General features: G+C 43.9%; 1 protein-coding gene across 2 annotated transcripts in view; it reads right to left on the reverse strand.

Annotated features, from left to right (window-relative positions):
* MDN1 (midasin AAA ATPase 1) overlaps positions 1-21,042 on the reverse strand; it is a 943,760-nt gene that overhangs the window by 720,272 nt on the left and 202,446 nt on the right. For both annotated transcript variants that reach the window (XM_033936734.1, XM_033936735.1), the window contains exon 17: positions 17,421-17,524. In XM_033936734.1, coding sequence (XP_033792625.1) covers positions 17,421-17,524 — 104 coding nt within the window. The remainder of the gene's footprint in view (positions 1-17,420; positions 17,525-21,042) is intronic.

Raw genomic sequence — 21,042 nt, forward strand, 5'->3', positions numbered from 1 at the left:
TCTCTAGAATTCATTATATTCTTATCTCAACTCAAATAGTTCAGCAAGTGATTAAAGCTTCCATAGATCCAATTATTTTATCTGATCATGCGGGTGTATGGATTGAACTACAAATAGATCAACAAGAGTATAGTAGACATATTTGGAGATTTGATAATACATTGCTTGTAGATACTAAATTCTTAGATGAATTACAAACTAAAATTACTGAATTTTTTCAGTATAATTTATCAGATGAAACTTCTTTGGAAAATGTTTGGGATGCTTTTAAGACTACTATAAGAGGTAATATTATTTCATACTCTGCTCTTATTAGAAAACAAATTAAAAATCAATATTCTAATTTTGAAAAGGAAATTAAAATTTTGGAATCTAAATTGATTGATAAGTGGGAGCATGACACTTTACAAGACCTTTTAAAAGGTAAATATAATGAATTAGCTTCGAAATGAATAAGGAAAGATCTTTTTTCTCAGCAAACTTTGTATTATGAAAATTCAAATAAGGCGGTCAGGTTATTGGCAAATTACCTTAAAGCAAAGAAAAGAAGAACAAAAATTAGTGCAATAAAATATGAGAAAGGTGTTATGCACAACCAAATTGATATTATTTTAAGTAAATTTTAAAATTTTTATAAAGATCTATATTCTTCTGAATCTTATGATGGTTGGGAGAAAGATGGTTTAGATTTTTTGAATTTAATTATTGGTCCGAAGGTTCCTGATCATATGAAAAGAAGTTTAGATGAGCCTTATGAGGCATTTAGGAAACGTCTGAAAACACACCTGTTCCTAGAGTATCTAGACAACTGATCCTCTCTTCTCTCTCCCCTCTATAGCGATTAACTTGTTCTATTGATCACTCTCTCCTCAAAAATGGATTTCCTGTCCTATTAACCCTCTTTCTTCCTCCCCTCTTAAAGTCAATCAATTTGTACCTTTGCTTAATCTTTGTAAACCGCATAGAACTTCACAGTATTGCGGTATATAAGCTGTTATTATTATTATTATATCACTAAAAGAATTAGAAACAGCGTTGAAGTCTCTTAGAGTAGAATTTTATAAGTCATTTCAAAATTACCTATTGCGTCATTTGTTAAATTTATTTCAATCCCAAATATCTAAGGGATGTATTACAGCTACTATGGCTGAATCATTAACAATTGTTTTGCCAAAGCCAAACAGAGATCCCACTTTGGTTTCAAACTACAGGCCTATTTCATTAATACATGTTGATGGTAAACTTTTGGCTAAGGTATTGGCTTTGCGCTTGGCCAAGGCTCTCCCTTTTATTATTGATATGCATCAAACTGGATTCGTTGCAAAGAGACATTCTTCTAATAATACCAGATTGGCCTTTCATATATTAAATTTATCTAAAGAAATCGCTGATCTGGCTTTTTCTATATCTTTGGTTGCGGAAAAAGCTTTTGATTGTGTTGAATGGCCTTTCATGTATCAAGCATTGGAATCATGTATCAAGCATTGGTATAGGTTCAGGATTTATACAAATGATTCAAACTTTGTATAGCTCCCCTTCTGCAAGATTATATATTAATAATAATTTCTCTGATTGTTTTACGTTGCAGAGGGGGGTTAGACAGGGTTGTCCTCTGTCTCCTTTGCTTTTTGATATTGTATTAGAGCCCTTGTTATTAGCCATTCAACAAGCAAAGGGGATACAGGGTATTCTCTTTTCTGATAGAGAATACAAAGTTTCGGCATATGCAGATGATATTCTGCTTTATTTGAGAAATCCAGAAATTACCATTCCATGCTTATTAGAATTGATTGATACATTTTGGAAAGTTTTCAGGTTATAAAATAAATTGGAATAATTCAGAAATTCTTCCTCTTAATGTGCATTGTAATAGAGGTTTATTTGATTCTTTCTCATTTACATGGAAAGAGGATGGATTAAAATATTTAGGTATCATAATAAAAAATACTCTGGAAGACACTTTGAAAGAGAATGAAAAACTTTTATTAAAAAAGTAACAAATGTGTGAGCAATAGAACCCTTTACATCTTTCTTGGTGGGGGAGAGTTCAAACTATTAAAATGATGATTTTGCCTGTAGTTTGTTATCAAATGAGTATGATACCAATTTTTTTTCAGGGGTCCTTTTATAAAAAACTTAATGGTATTCTTACAAAATTTGTTTGGCTGAGTAAAAGACCTAGAATAGCTTTAGTATCTCTGCAAAAGTCAATTGAGGAGGGAGAGGTAAAATTTCCAAATTTTTATAGGTATCATCAAGCCTATATTTTACGCCAGGGCATTTATTGGATCCTCCCAGAACTCTTTGACAATGCTCCAGATTGGTTGTACTTGGAGTGGCGTCTCTTGTTTCCTTTAAATTTAGTTCATGTTGTTAGTATCAAAATGCCTAGGAGATATAAACAGAACAGAATTTTGATTGATAAATGGAAAACTTTGAGATGCATTAGTAATTTAACACCTATTCCAATAAATAAATCAACACATCAATCTTTATGGATAAACTCCAAGATTCAAATTGGCGGATTTCAAATCTTAAGGAAACACTGTATTATTGCTGGTATAAGAAATTTAAATGATGTTATTTCAGAAGGTAAACTGCTTCATTTTCACAATTGCAATGTAGATTTGGTCTTAATAAAGCACAAAGTTTTAAATGGTTGCAGTTGAAGCAGGCTATTCAGGTGGAGTTCCCTGAATGGAAAACTCTTAATAATCAATATAGTTTGGTGTTTCTATGCTTCCAGGCAGACTTCCTAGGACACCAAGCCGCGCAGTGGTACAAATTATTATCTGGATTTCTTAACAAAAAACCGAAAACTGGTCTTAGAGACATTGGAGCATTGAGATTAAGCATCAAATTTCTGCTTCTCAATGGCCACGCATTTGGTCTTGGAGAATGAGATGTACAGTGTCGGCATCTCTGAGACAAACTTGGTTCTTTTTATTACATAGAGCTTTTTGCACCCCAGTTCGTTTACAAAAGTTGGATAGCTCTAAATCTAATAGATGCTGGCACTGTAATCTAGAAGCTGGGAAATTGAACCATCTAATTTTTCATTGTCCTTGCATTAAGAACTTTTGGAATTCAATTTGGTCTCAAATAAATTGTTTATTAGAAAACCATGTGGCACTATAGTACGATATTGTTCTGTTTGGTATGTCTATGAGAAAAAAAGTAAAATATCAGCACATAACAAACTTTTAATGATAATGACGGGAGTCGCTATTCAGCATATTACTAATAATTGGAAAAATTATGCTAATCTTAATTATACATTTTGGTGGAATTCCTTATGTCATATTTATAAGATGGAAAGAGTAAGGTAGTTATAATAATTTTATAAAGATCTGGGGGCCATTGGTTAAATATTGTAATGAATAGGTATCATTTTCCTCTGATGGTATTTCTTTCAATAAGGGGGGGAGGGGGAGGATGGGGAAAAATTTGATTTAATAATGAGTTTATAATAAATATATGGAATGTTTAATGGTAACAAAATGGTAGATAGGGGGAGGGAAATTAATTAATTAATATATTTATGATATTATTGAAAGAATTTCAAGTGTTGTATGAATGTCTTTCATGTTGTTCTTTTGTACACTTGTTGTAAGTTTTAAAATGAATAAAGAATATTTAAAAAAAAAAAAGCTTTCGAAGAAAACCCCTTCTTCCTCAGATCAAGCAAAGAAGTCAGCTGACGATCTGCCAAACTGGTCATGTGATCGTCCAGTCCTGTTCGGAACATTTGACCCTTGAAAGAAAGTCTACTGAGGGTAGACTTGGAGGTAGAAACTCAAGTTTATTGCCTGACCCAGAGAATTCTACAGGCTGAGATCAAAGAAGCCAAAACATTACTCATGACTCTAATGATGTCAGAGCATTGGCTACATAATCCATGTCATCTAATAGGAGCTGGAGACAAAGATGGCCCTCTGCCAGCTCCAGACTCTGCAACTTGGCATGACAGGCACATGACACAATGACACAAAGGGAGCTGCTTCAGCTGCTCTGATTCACAAGGCCTGCGTTTCAAAATACATTTAAAGAATCACAGCCACTTTGCCCAACTAGATAATCTTGAACACCATGTCTCCCACACCTGACAGGAACGTGCACTTGGTAACCTGCACTTGCATGAATCTACCTTGGGCTGACAGAACAACTGCTGACACTCCTGTGCCATCAGATACATAGGTAGTGTGAGGGACCCTTCTGGAGTATCCTAATGCTCAGGGACCAATACCAGAATACCAGGAAAATGCATTAAGACTGTGCTCTTATTCTGCTCATTACAGATCAGGGAACACAGGGAACCTGCTGGGAGACCGAAATTAACTCCCAGAGCTGAAGTTCTGAACAGTTGCCTGACTTTGGGGATTATCTTGCATACACGCACCTGAGCTCACTCTGCGACTGTAAAGGCATAGCAAAAGACATTTCATCCTCCGAGACTCCTTCAGAAAGCCCACCAGAACTTGAACATAAGAACTGCCACTGCTGGGTCAGACCAGTGGTCCATTGTGCCCAGCAGTCCGCTCCCGCGGTGGCCCCCAGGTGAAAGACCAGTGCCCTAACCGAGACCAGCCCTACCTGCATACGTTCTAGTTCCACAGGAACTTGTCTAACTTTATCCCTGGATGGTGTTTTTCCCTACGACACCTTCTGGAAGAGTGTTCCAGTTTTCCACCACTCTCTGGGTGAAAAAGAACTTCCTTACGTTTGTACAGAATCTATCCCCTTTAACTTTAGAGAGTGCCCTCTCGTTCTCCCTACCTTGGAGAGAGTGAACAACCTGTCTTTATCTACTGTCTATTCCCTTCATTATCTTGAAGGTTTCAATCATGTCCCCTCTCAGTCTCCTCTTTTCAAGGGAAAAGAGGCCCAGCTTCTCTAATCTCTCACTGCACGACAACTCCTCCAGCCCCTTAACCATTTTAGTCGCTCTTCTTTGGACCCTTTCGAGTAGTACCGTGTCCTTCTTCAAGTACGGCGACCAGTGCTGGACGCAGTATTCCAGGTGGGGGCGTACCATGGCCCGGTACAGCGGCATGATAACCTTCTCCAATCTGTTCGTGATCCCCTTCTTAATCATTCCAAGAATTCCTGTTTGCCCTTTTTGCTGCTGCCGCGCATTGCGCGGATGGCTTAATCGACTTGTCGATCAGTACTCCCAAGTCTCTTTCCTGAGTTGTCTCTCCGAGTACTGCACCAGACATCTGTATTCGTGTACAAGATTTTTGTTACCAACATGCATCACTTTACACTTATCCACGTTAAATTTCATTTGCCCTTTACAGTCTCAGCCCATTTCTCGAGCATGTTTATGTCCTGTTGCAGGTCTTCGCAGTCCTCCTGCGTCTTTACTACTCTGAATAACTTCGTATCATCTGCAAATTTAATCACCTCACTCGTCGTTCCAATTTCCATAGAAGCATAGAAGATGACGGCAGAAAAGGGCTACAGCCCATCAAGTCTGCCCACTCTGCTTACCCACCCCCTGTCTAAGCCCTAATGACCCAGTTTCCTTATCTTGACCCTCGCAGGGATCCCATATAGGTATCCCATTTATTCTTAAAGTCTGGCACGCTGCTTGCCTCGACCACCTGCACTGGAAGCTTGTTCCAATGATCAACCACTCTCTCTGTGAAGAAATACTTTCTGGTGTCGCCATGAAATTTTCCTCCCCTGAGTTTGAGCAGGTGTCCTCTTGTGGCCGTTTATAAATATGTTGAAGAGTACAGGCCCAAGCACAGAACCCTGCGGCACTCCACTGGTGACGCTTTTCCAGTCCGAGTATTGTCCATTTACCCCCACTCTTTGCTTTCTATCTGCCAACCAGTTTTTGATCCACGTGTGCGTTTCACCCTCAACCCTCAATCTCATGGCTCGCAATTTTTTGAAGTAGTCGTTCATGCGGGACCTTGTCAAACACCTTCTGAAAATTCAGATATACAATGTGTGCTGGGAGTCTCAACCTACTTGCGTATCTCCTGGTATGCTGCCAAACTCTCCCAGTGGAATTCAGCCAATCTGAAAGGCTCTCCACACAGATTAAAAATGGTAAGAGGTTTGAACCAAAAGAAGTATGAGAAGAGACTGGAAGACCTAAATATGTATACTCTGGAGTAGAGGAGGAACAGGGGAGATATGATACAGATGTTTAAATACTTGAACGGCATTAATATAGAACCAAATCTTTTCCAGAGAAGAAAAAATGGTAAAACTAGAGGGCATAATTTGACATTACAAGAAGACTTAGGAGCAATGTTAGGAAATTCTTCTTCATGGAGAAGGTGGTATGTGCCTGGAAAGCCCTGCCGAGGAAAGTGGTGAAAAGGAAAACGGTGATGGAATTCAAAGAACCGTGGGATAAAAAGAGGATCTCTAATTAGAAAACAAAGGATGTAAATTAAAGAACTAAGGCCGGTATTGGATAAACCTGCACAGTCCGTGTCCCATATATGGTGATTTGGTGTAGGATGGGCTGGGGTAGGCATTAATGTGAACTCCACTAATATGGAACATAAGGATGTTACTGGCCAGACTTTACAGTAGATATCCTGCAAACAACAGGGTGGTTGGATAGGCTGGAGTAAGCTTGGATGGCAACTTCAGGATTTGGAACCTAGGACAATATCAGACTTTACAGTCTACGGCACAGAAATATCAAAGAAGAGACAAATTAATCTAATCATGTATTTTTTTTAAATGAGTATCACTTATAGGCAGACTGGATGGACCTTTCAGGTCTTTATCTGCCTTCATTTATTATGTTACTATGAAAAAAATTTCACATTAGGCAGCACTGAGTTTTCTTTAGAGGACTCCAGCTTGCGACTCTGGGGCTCTGAAGCATCCACACCCATGTTCAGGTCGACTGCCATTCCAGGGCTCTTGAAGGAATTTGGCCCCAACCAACAGGGCTGTCTGCATGATTCTCGGCCTCGGAGAGCAAAGGAGAGGCTAAGCCGAATGCTCCTGGCCCCCTTCTAAGTGCTAAGTGGCACAAGACGTAAGGGTACTCTTCAGGCACCTATCCAGCACAAACCTGGCATGAATTAGGGGTAAAGGAGTCTGAGGACTCTAACCCTGCTAGAGGCAAAATGAGATGATTTGGAGCTTTTGGAGAACTTTTAAATAAATAAATTAAAAGCTGATTCGGTGGACATCTTAGATTGCCCTGGGAGAAGAATCACTGCATCAAAATGGAGCATCCTTCCAGCGCTGAATCTTCGGGCTGCCAGTCTGACCAGTGTCTGACTGAGCCTCCAAAGCCCCGCAGACCCTGAGACGCAAAAAAGGGGGGGGGGGGGGAGAAACACAGCCAGTATCCTGTGATACTCTCCTGAGCCCCCTAAGGATGCCTAATAGCCTGCGCTCAAGCCCCTGCAATGCAGTAGGAGAGCAATACTACAAAGGGAATGGACCCCAAGCTCCAAAAAGGCCTCTGCAGGCTGGCCAACAGGTACCACAAGAGATAGGACTGTCAGCTGCACAACTCAGTCTGCTTCTCCTCCACGCATGCAGAGCTGGATACCCAACTAGGGGTGCTCTTAGGACTGAAACCAAGCAAAACTAAAAGCGAAGGAAACCCCAAAAAACAACTGACAAAAAAGCACAGTTACTTACCGTAACAGGTGTTACCCAGGGACAGCAGGCAGATATTCTTAACTGATGGGTGACGGCACCGACGGAGCCCCGGTACGGACAATTTTAGAGTGATTGCACTCTAAGAACTTAGAAAATTCTAGTTAGGCCGCACCGCGCATGTGCGAGTGCCTTCCCGCCCGACGGAGGCACACGGTCCCCAGTTAAGATAAGCCAGCTAAGAAGCCAACCCGGGGAGGAGGGTGGGACGTAAGAATATCTGCCTGCTGTCCCTGGATAACACCTGTTACGGTAAGTAACTGTGCTTTATCCCAGGACAAGCAGGCAGCATATTCTTAACGCATGGGTGACCTCCAAGCTAACAGAGAGGGAGGAGGGATGGTTGGCCATTAGGAAAATAAATTTTGTAACACAGATTGGCCGAAGTGTCCATCCCGTCTGGAGAATGCATCCAGACAATAATGAGAAGTGAAAGTATGAAATGAGGACCAAGTAGCAGCCTTGCAGATTTCCTCAATAGGAGTTGATCTGAGGAAAGCTACAGATGCTGCCATAGCTCTAACCTTATGAGCGTGACAGAACCTTCCAGTGTCAGTCCGGTCTGAGCATAACAGAACGAGATGCAGGCAGCAATCCAATTGGAAATCGTTCGCTTAGAAACAGGATGACCCAACTTATTGGGATCAAAAGACAGAAAAAGTTAGGGAGATCTGTGAGGCTTGGTGCGTTCTAAATAGTAAGCCAAAGCATGTTTACAGTCCAAAGTATGCAAACCTTGTTCTTCGGGATGAGAATGAGGTTTCGGGAAGAATACAGGTAAGACAATGGACTGGTTAAGGTGAAAGTCAGAGACAACCTTAGGGAGAAACTTTGGATGTGTAAGCAGAACCACCTTGTCATGATGAAAAACAGTGAAAGTGGGATCAGCAACTAATGCATATAACTCACTGACCTTCCTGGCAGAGGTGAGAGCAATAAGGAAGACCACTTTCCAAGTGAGAAATTTGAAATGAGTTGTCGCCAATGGTTCAAATGGAGGCTGCATTAAGGCGGAAAGAACCACATTAAGATCCCAGACAACAGGAGGAGGCTTGAGAGGTGGTTTCACATTGAAAAGTCCCCGCATGAATCTGGAAACCAAAGGATGAGCAGTGAGAGGTTTTCCGTGAACTGGCTCATGAAAAGCAGTAATGGCACTGAGGTGGACTCTGATAGAGGTAGACTTGTGACCAGAGTCGGAAAAAGAAAGAAGATAATCCAACACCAGTTCTACTGCTAGTTAAGTGGATCATGATGATGCCGAAGGCACCAGGAAGAAAACCGGGTCCACTTCTGTTGATAACATTGAAGAGTGGCCGGCTTCCTGGAAGCATCAAGAATAGAGCGGACAGGCTGAAAAAGAAGTGTGTGAGTCGAGCTCAGCCCGAGAGATACCAAGCTGTCAGGTGCAGAGACTGCAGGTTGGGATGTAGAAGGGACTGCTGATGCTGAGTAAGTAGAGAAGGAATCACTGGAAGAAGTATGGGCTCCCTGGAACTGAGTTGAAGAAGAAGGGAGAACCAATGTTGCCTGGGCCACCATGGAGCAATGAGAATCATGGTGGCTTGTTCCCTCTTGAGTTTGAACAAGGTCCACAACATGAGAGGTAGAGGAGGAAAGGCATAAAGGAACCAACTGGTCCAATCCAGGAGAAACGCATCTGCTGCCAGACGATGAGGGGAGTAGAGTTTGGAGCAAAATTGGGGCAGTTGATGATTGTGAGGAGCCGTAAAAAGGTCCACTTGAGGAGTGCCCCATTGAGCGAAAATGGACTGAAGAGTCATGGGATCGAGAGTCCATTCGTGAGGTTGGAGAATTCTGCTGAGATTGTCTGCTAAGGAATTCTGCTCTCCCTGAATGTAGACAGCTTTCAGGAATAAATGGCGAGCTGTTGCCCAAAACCAAATCTTTTGGGCCTCTTGACACAACAGACGAGAGCCCGTCCCACCCTGTTTGTTGATGTAGTACATTGCAACTTGATTATCTGTGCATAGTAGTAGTACTTGAGGAAAGAGGAGATGCTGAAAAGCCTTGAGGGCATAAAACATCACTCTGAGCTCCAGGAAATTGATGTGATATTTCTTTTCCTGGACAGTCCAAAGACCTTGAGTCTGTAGATTGTTCAAGTGAGCTACCCAGGCATATGGGGAGGCGTCTGTGGTGATGACCAGATGATGAGGAGGCAGATGGAACAGAAGACCTCTGGAGAGATTTGAAGATTTCAACCACCATTGCAGAGACTGTCGAAGAGACGATGTCACAGATATGTGTTGCGAACAAGGATCCGTCGCTTGGGACCATTGGGTAGCTAGGGTCCACTGAGGAGTACGCAGGTGAAGACGTGCGAAGGGGGTGACATGAACTGTCGAAGCCATGTGACCCAAGAGCACCATCATTTGTTTGGCAGAGATGGAAAGCTGGGGGAGCACTTGTTGACAGAGATGAAGAAGGGTCTGAAGGCAGTTGGACGGAAGAAACGCCCTCATGAGAACAGTGTCCAATATCGCTCCAATGAACTGAAGTCGCTGAGTGGGGATGAGATGTGACTTGGGCAGGTTGATCTCGAAACCCAGAATTTGGAGAAACAGGATAGAAACATAGAAATAGACGGCAGATAAGGGCCACGGCCCATCAAGTCTGCCCACTCCAGTGATCCTCGCTATCTATCTTTGCGGATAGATCCCACATGCCTATCCCATCTGGCCTTAAAATCCGCCACACTGGTGGCCTCAATAACCCGAAGTGGAAGACTATTCCAGCGATCAACCACCCTTTCAGTGAAGAACTTCCTAGTGTCACTGTGCAGTTTCCCGCCCCTGATTTTCCACGAATGCCCCCTTGTTGCCGCGGGACCCTTGAAGAAGAAGATGTCTTCTTCCACCTTGATGCGGCCCGTGAGATATTTGAATGTCTCGATCATATCTCCCCTCTCTCGACGCTCCTCGAGTGAGTACAGCTGCAAATTCCCCAACCGCTCCTCGTACGGGAGCTCCCTGAGTCCCGAGTCCATCCTGGTGGCCATCCTCTGGACCGACTCCAGTCTCAGCACATCCTTGCGGTAATGCGGCCTCCAGAATTGCACACAGTACTCCAGGTGCGGTCTCACCATGGATCTATACAGTGGCATAATGACTTCAGGTTTACGGCTGATGAAACTCCTGCGTATGCAACCTATGATTTGCCTTGCTTTGGATGAAGCTTGCTCCACTTGGTTTGCCGACTTCATGTCTTCCCTGACAATCACTCCCAAGTCTCTTTCTGCTACAGTTCTTGTCAGGATCTCACCATTTAGGGTGTAGATCTTGCATGGATTCTGGCTTCTCAGGTGCATGACTTTGCATTTTTTGGCATTGAAACTGAGTTGCCAGGACCTAGACCAGTGCTCCAGCAGAAGTAAGTCATGCACCATATCGTCTGCCATTGCTTTTTTGTCTGTTGTGCTTTTGCTCACTACATTGCACAGTTTGGCATCATCGGCAAACAATGTTATTTTACCTCGAAGCCCTTCTGTCAGGTCTCTTATATAGATGTTGAACAAGATCGGGGCCAGGACGGAGCCCTCCAAGCCAGTTCCCAACCCATTTGGTTAAAGTGTCGCCCAAACCTAAAGAACTCATCTTGTTCAGCAACCTGCGGTGTGGCACGCTATCAAATGCTTTGCTGAAATCCAGGTAGACGATGTCCAGGGACTCACCAACATCCAGCTTCCTCGTCACCCAGTCAAAGAAGCCGATCAGGTTGGATTGGCACGATCTCCCCTTAGTAAATCCATGTTGGCGGGGATCCCGCAGATTCTCCTCGTCCATGATCCTATCCATTTGGTGTTTGATTAGGGTTTCCATTAGTTTGCTCACTATTGAAGTGAGACTCACTGGTCTGTAGTTTGCCATCTCCACCCTGGAGCCTTTCTTGTGTAGTGGAATGACGTTAGCCGTCTTCCAGTCCATCGAGACGTTACCTGTACTAAGGGAGAGATTAAAGAGCGCGGATAGTGGTTCCGCCAAGACATCTCCCAACTCCCCGAGTACCCTAGGGTGTAGGTTGTCAGGCCCCATTGCCTTGTTGACCTTGATTTTTGACAGCTCGCAGTAGACGCTGCTGGGTGTAAATTTGAAATTACTAAACAGGTCTACTGATTTAATCCTTGTATGTGGTTGAGGGCCGATTCCCGGCACCTCGCGGGTGAAGACTGAACAGAAGTATTCATTTAACAGTTGGGCCTTTTCCGAGTCCGTCTCCACATGGTCTCCGTCTGGTTTTCTGAGTCGTACTATCCCACCCGAGTTCTTTTTCCTGTCACTAATATACCTGAAGAAGGATTTATCTCCCTTCTGGATATTCTTTGCTAGAGACTCCTCCATGCGGAATTTGGCCTCTCTAACTGCCGCTTTGACGGCTCTTGATTTGGTCAGATAATCTACTCTGGAGTCCTGTGTCCCTGATTGTTTGTAAGAGATGAATGCTTTTTTCTTCTCTTTGATGAGGTCTGAGATCTCCATAGAGAACCACTGTGGCTTGTTGTTCCTACTCCGTTTGCTTACTGATTTAACATAGCGGTTTGTTGCTTCCTGTATGGTGGTTTTCAAAGTTGACCACATTTCTTCCACGCTGTCGGTATCTGCTTGGGTTTGTAGCGCCTGGTGAACGAAGTCTCCCATGTCCTGGAAGTTTGTGTCCTTGAACTTGAGAACCTTGGTCAATGTGGTAGATTTCGTGAAACCTTTCCTGAGATTGAACAATATCATATTGTGGTCACTGGAGGCCAAAGTTTCACCCACCGAGACCTCTGTGATACTTTCTCCGTTGGTAAGTACCAGGTCTAAAATTGCCTGATCCCTTGTTGGCTCAAATACCAGTTGCCTGAGTCCTGCTCCATTCAAAGAGTTTAATAGCTTCCTGCTGCTGCCGGAAGCAGAGGAAAGTGTGACCCAATCCACATCGGGCATGTTGAAGTCACCTACCAATACTGTGTCCCCCCCGCAAGGTGATATTCTCTATATCTCCGATTAATTCCAAATCTAGGTCTTCTTGATGTTTTGGGGGTCTGTATACCACGCCAAGATACAGGCATTTGTCCTTCCCTCTGGCCAAATTTACCCAAAGGGATTCCCCAGTGTACTGTACATCTGTGATTCTGGTGACCTTAATGTCATCTTTAGTATATAATGCTACCCCACCTCCCATTTTGCCCTCCCTGTCTCGACGAAGCAAGTTGTAACCTGGTATGACCATGTCCCACCCGTGGGAGTCTGTGAGCCAGGTCTCAGATATCGCCACCACATCCAGGTCGGCATTCCTCATTTCTGTCTCCAAATCTAGGATCTTGTTTCCCAGACTGTGGGCGTTGACGTACATAGCCCTCCATGTTGTGTGCTTGTTGTATCTCAGTGGGGACAATCCCTCTATATCAACTAGACCACCATTAGTATTTTTCGCTTGTCTCTTACACTCCCTAGACCCAGAGCTACAGCGTGTACCTATCCCGGACTCCCCATAACTACAGTGCGCTCCTATCAGAGACTTGGTAATGTGTGTACCCTGTGGGGGTATTCCCGTTTGGGCTACTTGAGCTCCTTTAGTGCAATTTGCAGCGTGTGCACTCTCGCTGGTCCCAGAATTACAGTGTGTACTCCCTCTAGACCTAGAATTGCTACGTGTACTCCCCTTAGACCCAGAATTGTAATGTGACCCAATGCAGTGTTTACTTAGTTCAGTTCCAAAATAGTATTGGTAGCCCGTACCCTCCCCCAACTCACCTAGTTTAAAGCCCGTACCCTCCCCCAACTTACCTAGTTTAAAGCCCTGTGTAGTAGGCGGGCTAGACGGTGTCCAAGGACGTTCTTCCCCCTCTTGGTCAGGTGTAACCCGTCTGGTCCAAGCAGTCCTTGCAGTGCCTCTCCGTGGTGCAGGAACCCAAAGTTCATCTCCTTGCACCATTCCTGCAGCCAGTCGTTCACCCTCCGGACCACGATCCTCCCTGGCACTGCCCTTGCCCCTCACTGGGAGGATCGAGGAGAAGACCACCTGCGCATCCATCCTCTTCAGCTTCTCTCCTAGGGCTCTGAAGTCTTCGGGTATGCTTTCTAGGGTGCCCCTGGCAGTGTCGTTGGTTCTGACGTGGATGAGAATCATAGGGAAGTGATCTTGGGGCTTGATGAGTCTGCCAAGGCTAGCAGTTACATCCCGGATCTTGGCCCCCGGCAAGCAGCAGACCTCTCTTGATTGCAGATCTGGTCTAAAAATCGGTCCCTTGGTGCCCCTTAGCAGTGAATCCCCGATGACCACAACTCTGCGCTTCCTAGGGGTGGTCTGGTTGGTGGCATGAACCACTTCCTGAGATGAAGGAGCCTTGATTAACCAGTTGTCCAGGTAAGGGAAGACTTGGAGATGGTGAGAGCATAGAAAGGCGGCCACCACTATGAGACATTTCGTGAATACCCTGGTAGAGGAGGCCAGACCGAAGGGTAACACCTTGTACTGGTAATGACAGCGATTGATTAGAAAGCGAAGGTACTGTCTGGACATCAGATTTACAGGGATATGAGTGTATGCTTCTTTGAGATCCAGGGAGCATAGCCAGTCGCCCTGAGTGAGAAGAGGATAAAGTGTTGCAAGAGAGAGCATTTTGAACCTCTCCTTGACCAAACATTTGTTGAGATCCCCGAGATCTAATATGGGCCTGAGGTCTCCGGTCTTTTTGGGGACTAGAAAGTACCGGGAGTAAAATCCCTGCCCCCTCTGATCTAGAGGAACTTCTTCTATGGCATTCAGAAGAATGGATTGAACCGCCTGGCCCAGAAGGGAGGACTGAGACGTGTTGGAAGCAGACTCTTTTGGAGGACTTGCTGGTGGAAGAGTCTGAAAATTGAGGGAATAACCATGACGGATAATGGAGAGAACCCACTGATCTGTAGTGATGAGTTCCCAACGGTTAACAAAAAACTGGCGACGTCCCCCGATGGGTTGAGGCAGAGGAGATGAAGAGGGAAGACTGGCTATGTCCTGGAGAAGGAAGTCAAATGGGCTGAGTAGCCTTAGGCTGAGCAGCAGGCTTCATTGGTTGTTGCTGCTGTTGACGAGCCTGCTGCTGCTGTTGCTGATGTTACCTCCGATGCTGGGTACGAGGAGGCTGAAGAGGACGAGCAGAAAAACGACATTGGTAAGGTGTCTGCTGTCTAAAAGGATGAGTAGGTGGGGGTTTCTTTTTGTTTTTCAATAAAGTATCCCACCTGGTCTCATGAGCAGAAAGTTTTTGAGTGGTGGTATCCAGAGATTCTCCAAACAGCTCATCAGCCAGGCAGGGAGCGTTAGCGAGGCGGTCCTGGTGGTTCACATCAAGTTCCGAGACGCAGAGCCAAGCCAATGTTCTCATGGCGACAGCCATAGCAGTAGCCCTGGAGGTCAGCTCAAAAGTGTCGTAGATGGAACAAACCATGAACTTCCTGAACTGGAAAAGACTAGAAGTACATTGTTGGAATGAAGGGATCTTACGCTCCGGGCTGTACTTCTGAAAAGCAGCAAGCTGCTGAATAAGATGTTTCAGGTAGAAAGAAAAATGGAACGCATAGTTACCTGAACGATTGGCCAGCATAGCGTTCTGATATAATCGCTTGCCAAATTTATCCATGGCCTTATCTTCTCTGCTAGGAGGGACAGAAGCGTATACACTAGAGCCCGCAGTTTTCTTCAGGGTAGATTCCACAAGCAAAGATTCATGTGGGAGCTGAGGCTTGTCAAACCCTGGAATGGGAATAACCTTGTAAAGAGTATCCAGTTTACGAGGGGCTCCTGGAATGGTCAAAGGAGTCTCAAGGTTTTTATAAAAAGTTTCCCTCAAGATATCATGTAGGGGCAACTTTAGGAACTCTTTAGGAGGGTGATCAAAGTCCAAAGCATCAAGGAATGCTTTGGACTTTTTAGAATCAGACTCCAATGGGATATAGTGTCTCTGACATTTCCCTGAGGAACTTTGTAAAGGAAGTCTGCTCTGGCTTACTATCAGGCTCCTGAATAGAGGGATCAGCCTCATCAGAAGAAACCTCATCATCGGTCCCGAGAGGTTCATCAGAATCATCCCTTAGGTCAGGGTCACGCACCGGAGGAAGTCGGCCCTGGGAGATAGGAGTGGATACATCTCCATGTCGGGTCTTGCGTACCAACTTGCCTGATCGCATCGATACTGTACCTGGGGAAGTATGTAAAGCGGTACGGAGGTTCGGGTCAGAGAGCGGTATCGGCTCGGAGACTGATTGAACCACCCAACGCAAGGCTTTCGGTTCCGCCAAGAGAATAGGCATGGACACCGAAGAGGCAGAATGTACTGGTGCCGATAAGGTCGATGCCGACAAAATAGGCTGTTCGATAACTGGCACTGGAGGCTCAGACAGTACAGACACTGGAAGGTTCGGTGTCAAGAGAGCCGGGAGTTGCTGTAACTGCTCCTTAAGTTGGATTTGGAGAATACCCGTGATGCGGTCATCAAGGATGGCACCGATGACACCGGTACTGCTTTTCTTTTCTTCTGTACCTGTGGTGCCGCTCTACGCTCAGGGGATGATGATGCCGATGACGAGGCACTCACCTCAATAGGAGCGGAGCGTTTACGCGGTCGGCGCACGGTCTGCAGGACTTGGCTCACTGCGGGATCGACCGGCGGGCCTAGCACTGTAGGGGATGGCTTCTTAGCCGGCTTACCTGAGGGACGCGACACCGAAGACACATCTTGCGATGTCAAAAGAGCCGGTTCCGATTTTGACGAAGCAGCCGATGTCGGGATCGATGTCAGTGGACCCTCCATAGCGGCACCAAAAAGAAGTTGTTGCTGAAGTTGGTGATTCTTTAAGGTTCGTTTTTGGAGAGAAGCACAACGGGTGCAAGACGAAGCCCTATGATCCGGACCCAAGCACTGAAGACACCAATTGTGCAGGTCGGTTAATGATATAGGGCGTGCACACCACTGACACTTCTTAAAACCCGGTGAAGGGGAAAAACGGCCGCTGCAAAATCGAAGGTTGAGGCTTCGATGTTACCAACAGGCCCTGCTGAGGCCGACCGAAAATCCAAGAAAAAAATAGATTTTTTTGTTTGTTTTTTTGAAAACAATAAAAAGAATAAAGAAAGTGAAGAATTTTCACAACAAACACGCGAGCAGGAAGGCGAGGAAAAAAGTTTCAACAGCTGTTGAAAAAAACGCGTCGTCTTAGCTCCGCAGAAACTAAGAAACTGGGGACCGCGCGCCTTCATCGGGCAGGAAGGCACTCGCGCATGCGCGGTGCGGCCTAACTAGAACTTTCTAAGTTCTTAGAGTGCAATCACTCTAAAATTGTCCGTACCGGGGCTCTGTCGATGCCGTCACCCATCAGTTAAGAATATGCTGCCTGCTTGTCCTGGGATAATAAAGAACTAAACAGAGCAGATCAGAAACACTCCTCCTGGCTTGTGTGCAGAAGAAGAAAAAACTGTAAGGGGCAGCAAAGCCCTCTGTGAAGCAGGAGATTTAAAAAATCCAGAGTGGATTCCTTCTGCAAGGCTCACGAGCACTAGGATATAACACGCTCACCCGGAATGACACACCCATTGCACTAGAATACAGATTAACACTTACACAAAGGTTTTATGTCCCATCCTGAGCTAACAGTAATCCTATCATAAATCACTTTTCTTCCTTTTTGATCTTATGTTGATCCCTATCACATAAATGAGCTTAATTTGTTGATTTATGACATTTTTGATTCACCCCTGCATGCCAGTAAATTAAGAGAAAATTTTACCTCCACAAATGCAAAAACCAAAGCATTTTCAGTCATTTTCATCTGCTGCTGGGCCTGGTTCAGTCGAAGACCAAGTGCCTCCCACCTCTCTTTCAGAAATGACCCTGAAAGAGAAGACGGAGATGATTTAAAACAGCTGTTATGGGAAATTGATTAAATTACATAGCAGTGAATTGCTCTTTTTTCACAGCAGCTTGATAAAAATTTTACTTCTCACTATAAAATATCAACAGTAGGATGGACTGGACAAAAGCACTTTTCAGCAAGACAAACATGCCCTTAAAAATGCCAAACATACTGTCTGAAGCTAAGCCATGCACATAGTCTGTTCTCATTATCTGCGCAGTCCCAATTCACAATTTCGCTTATCCGCAGTTGCATGCATTGTGACCACTATTCCCCATTCATGCCATGTGTTCACTTATTCGCGGACCTCTTAACCTTAGGGAAAAAAAAGCTTTTGTTTCTTTCACTTTTGGCTTTGTTTTCAGAAACAGCCACCAAGCATCAAAGAGTGAGTTACAAGCATAAGAGTAAGTTATAAGCAGCTGAAGGTACAGCTCCAAAGAGAAAGAAGCATGTCATGGGTCTGAATGACAAAAAAAAAAAAAAAGTGTTTTAGACAGGCTAAGTTCTGGCAAGACTGTTTCTGCTGTGAGTGCAATATGAATGAATCTACAATCCAATCCATCTGGCAAAAAACAGGAAGATATTTGTTGGTCTGTTCATGAAGTTGCAACAGAAAGTTCCAAATCATTTTCTGTGGTTTGTGATCAGTCAATGGGAAAAAAAATGGAGAAGTGGCTAAATTTGTGAATAATACAAATGGTGAATGAGAAAAAAAAGCACAGTGGACAGCACTGTTGTCAGAATGAAAGCCAGAGACATTTACAAACACCACCCAGGGGCAGGAAAATGCAAAACCCTTTTCTGCAAGTTCAAGTTGGCTAGTGCATTTTTTTTTAAACATTCTTTATTCATTTTAAATCATACAAGTGCACAAAAATACAACATAAGAACAATCATACATTACTTGTATATCTTTCATTAATATCATGGCTAGTGCATTTTTAAAAAGTGATATGCGCTTAAAAAAAAATAATAATAATGTAAGCCCTTCCAGGGAGGTAGGTTCAGCTGACAACGAAGCTGCTGAGGAATTTTAAACACACCTATAATTGAAGAAAAGGGGTATGCACCAGGCTGGGCTGGAAAACAGACAAATATAATGAAAATGGCAGCAAAAGCCCCAGGATTCAAGGCATTTAAAGATTGCACCACCCTGCTCATGATACTGTGCGCCAATGCCAAGGGTGATTTCAGATGCAAGATTCTTATGATCTATAGAGACCAAAATCTTTGCGCATGTAAAGGAAAAAACTGAACACACCAGGATAGGCATCAACATTAGAAAAACTGTTCGGCAACATGGAAAAATGTGATCGCATGCTGGAGTGCAGTCAAATTCAAGCGCCTGACAAGCTCTGCGTTTGCCCCTTATGCTGAGACAAGGACTTGAGAAGGAAAGCCAAGCAGACAAGGCTGAGTTTTTTTCAGTCAACGAGTTGTGAGGTTGATATGACAGAAGTCAAATTGCCAGTCTCAATTCATGAACTAGAGGTTGATCAGACAGGTCGACCTACCAGCACCGACATCTCCATCTTCTACAGATGCTTATTCTTGAGCTGGACGCCTGCCCTCTCCAGAGGTTGTGACAGAAGTCGACATTTCAGCCTCAACTCATGCGCCAGAGATTGATCAGGCTGAGGTCGACCAAATAGTCTCAATATCTTGATCTTCTACTGCCATTCTGGAACTGCAAACCTCTTCCGTAGTTGATTTGACAGAAGTTCACCTTGAGTGATGCAGTATTGTACACCTGTATGTGTAAAGCTGGTTTTTGTCAAATAATGTTTTCATAATGATAGTGTACCATCTCTTTATATATGTTCGTTTCCCAGTAGCATCCTATAGCATCCCAGTAGCATCCTATAGTATCATTAAACCATTCTGTAATGGTAAGCACACTTTTAAGAAAGCGCGGCCAATGCATTGCACTGCTTATTGAGTAATTGAATTGCTGTATTTATTTTTCAGCACTTTTGTGTGCATTTTTTTTTTTCTTTTAAAAGCACTGTTGTATTTCTAATGGCGAGAAAACCATGGTCCGTTGCATTGGTTGATGAGCAGATTAATTGCTTACTATGGTTGTGCAATACCATACATTTATTTATTTTCTAGTACTGTTCTGTGCAATTATTTTGTTTAAAAATGTTACTTTTATAAGCAGTACCACAAATAAAGATTAAATTCTTACCTCGGCAATCTTCATTCTTGTAGATGTGTCTAGCAGTTCTAACGCTAGGTCTTGTATCTCAACCAGCAAGCTGCTAGCAGAAAACTGTCAATCATGTTTTCAACTCCACCTAAACTAAACCTTAAGTTTATATACCGCATCCTCTCCATAAAGATAGAGCTTGGCACGGTTTACAAGAACTTTAATATAAGGAAGGTAAAACATAATAAGAATTAGTGATTATAAAGAGGGTAGCGAGATTTACATTTTTGAGAATAGCCAAGTTTTCAGATGCTTTCAGAATAATTGGAAGGATCCCAGATTCCGCAGCAGGGCAGGAAGGTTATTCCAAAGCTCAGTGATTTTGAAGAAAAGAGATTTCCCTAATTTTCCAGCATAGATAATGCCTTTTAACAAGGGGGCAGATAGTTTTAAGTTTTTGGATGGATCTGGTAGTGTCAGGTCTCATAGAATTCCAAGATAGTGGAATTAGAGGAGGAAGAATGCTGTGATAGATCTTGAATGTTAGGCAGGCACATTTAAAGGGTGTCAGGTCAAAAGCGTGCTGGGACAAAGGCGCGCCCAGAAAATTGAGCACAGTGCGCGCCGCTGCGCCGCTCTAAATTACTGTTTTTAGCGCTCCGATGGGGGGGCGTGGGGGGAACCCCCCATTTTACTTAATAGACATCGCGCCGCGTTGTGGGGGCGTTGTGGGGGTGGGGGGGTTGTAACCCCCCACATTTTACTGAAAACTTCACTTTTTCCCTGTTTTTAGGGAAAAAGTTCAGTTTACAATAAAATGTGGAGGGTCACAACCCCCCAAACCCCCCATAACGCCGGCACGATGTCTATTAAGTAAACTGGGGGGGTTCCCCAACAAAACCTCCCCGTCGGAGCCCCTAAAAACTGTAATTTAGAGCGGTGCGGCGGCGCGCGCTGCGCTCAATTGTCCGGGCGCGCCTTTGTCTATGAACCCATTTAAAGTGGACCCTAGAAATTACTGGAAGCCATTGAAGTTTTGACAGGAGCGGGGAAACATGGTCAAATTTACTTTTTGCGAAGATCAACCTAGCCATAGTATTCTGGATCTGTTGAAGTCTTTGAAGACTTTTCTTGGTTAGACTGAGATAGATGGAGTTACAATAGTACAGCCAGGAAAGGATGATTGATTGTACAAGGACAGCAAAATATTGTTGGTGGAAGCAGGATCTCGCTTTCCTCAACATGTGAAGACTAAAAAAACATTTTTTACCAGAGAGTTGAACATAAGAACTGCCATCTCCGGATCAGACCTTCGGTCCATCAAGTCAGGCGATCCGCACACAT

The sequence above is a fragment of the Geotrypetes seraphini genome, chromosome 3, assembly GCF_902459505.1.
Source record: "Geotrypetes seraphini chromosome 3, aGeoSer1.1, whole genome shotgun sequence".
NCBI lineage: Eukaryota > Metazoa > Chordata > Amphibia > Gymnophiona > Dermophiidae > Geotrypetes > Geotrypetes seraphini.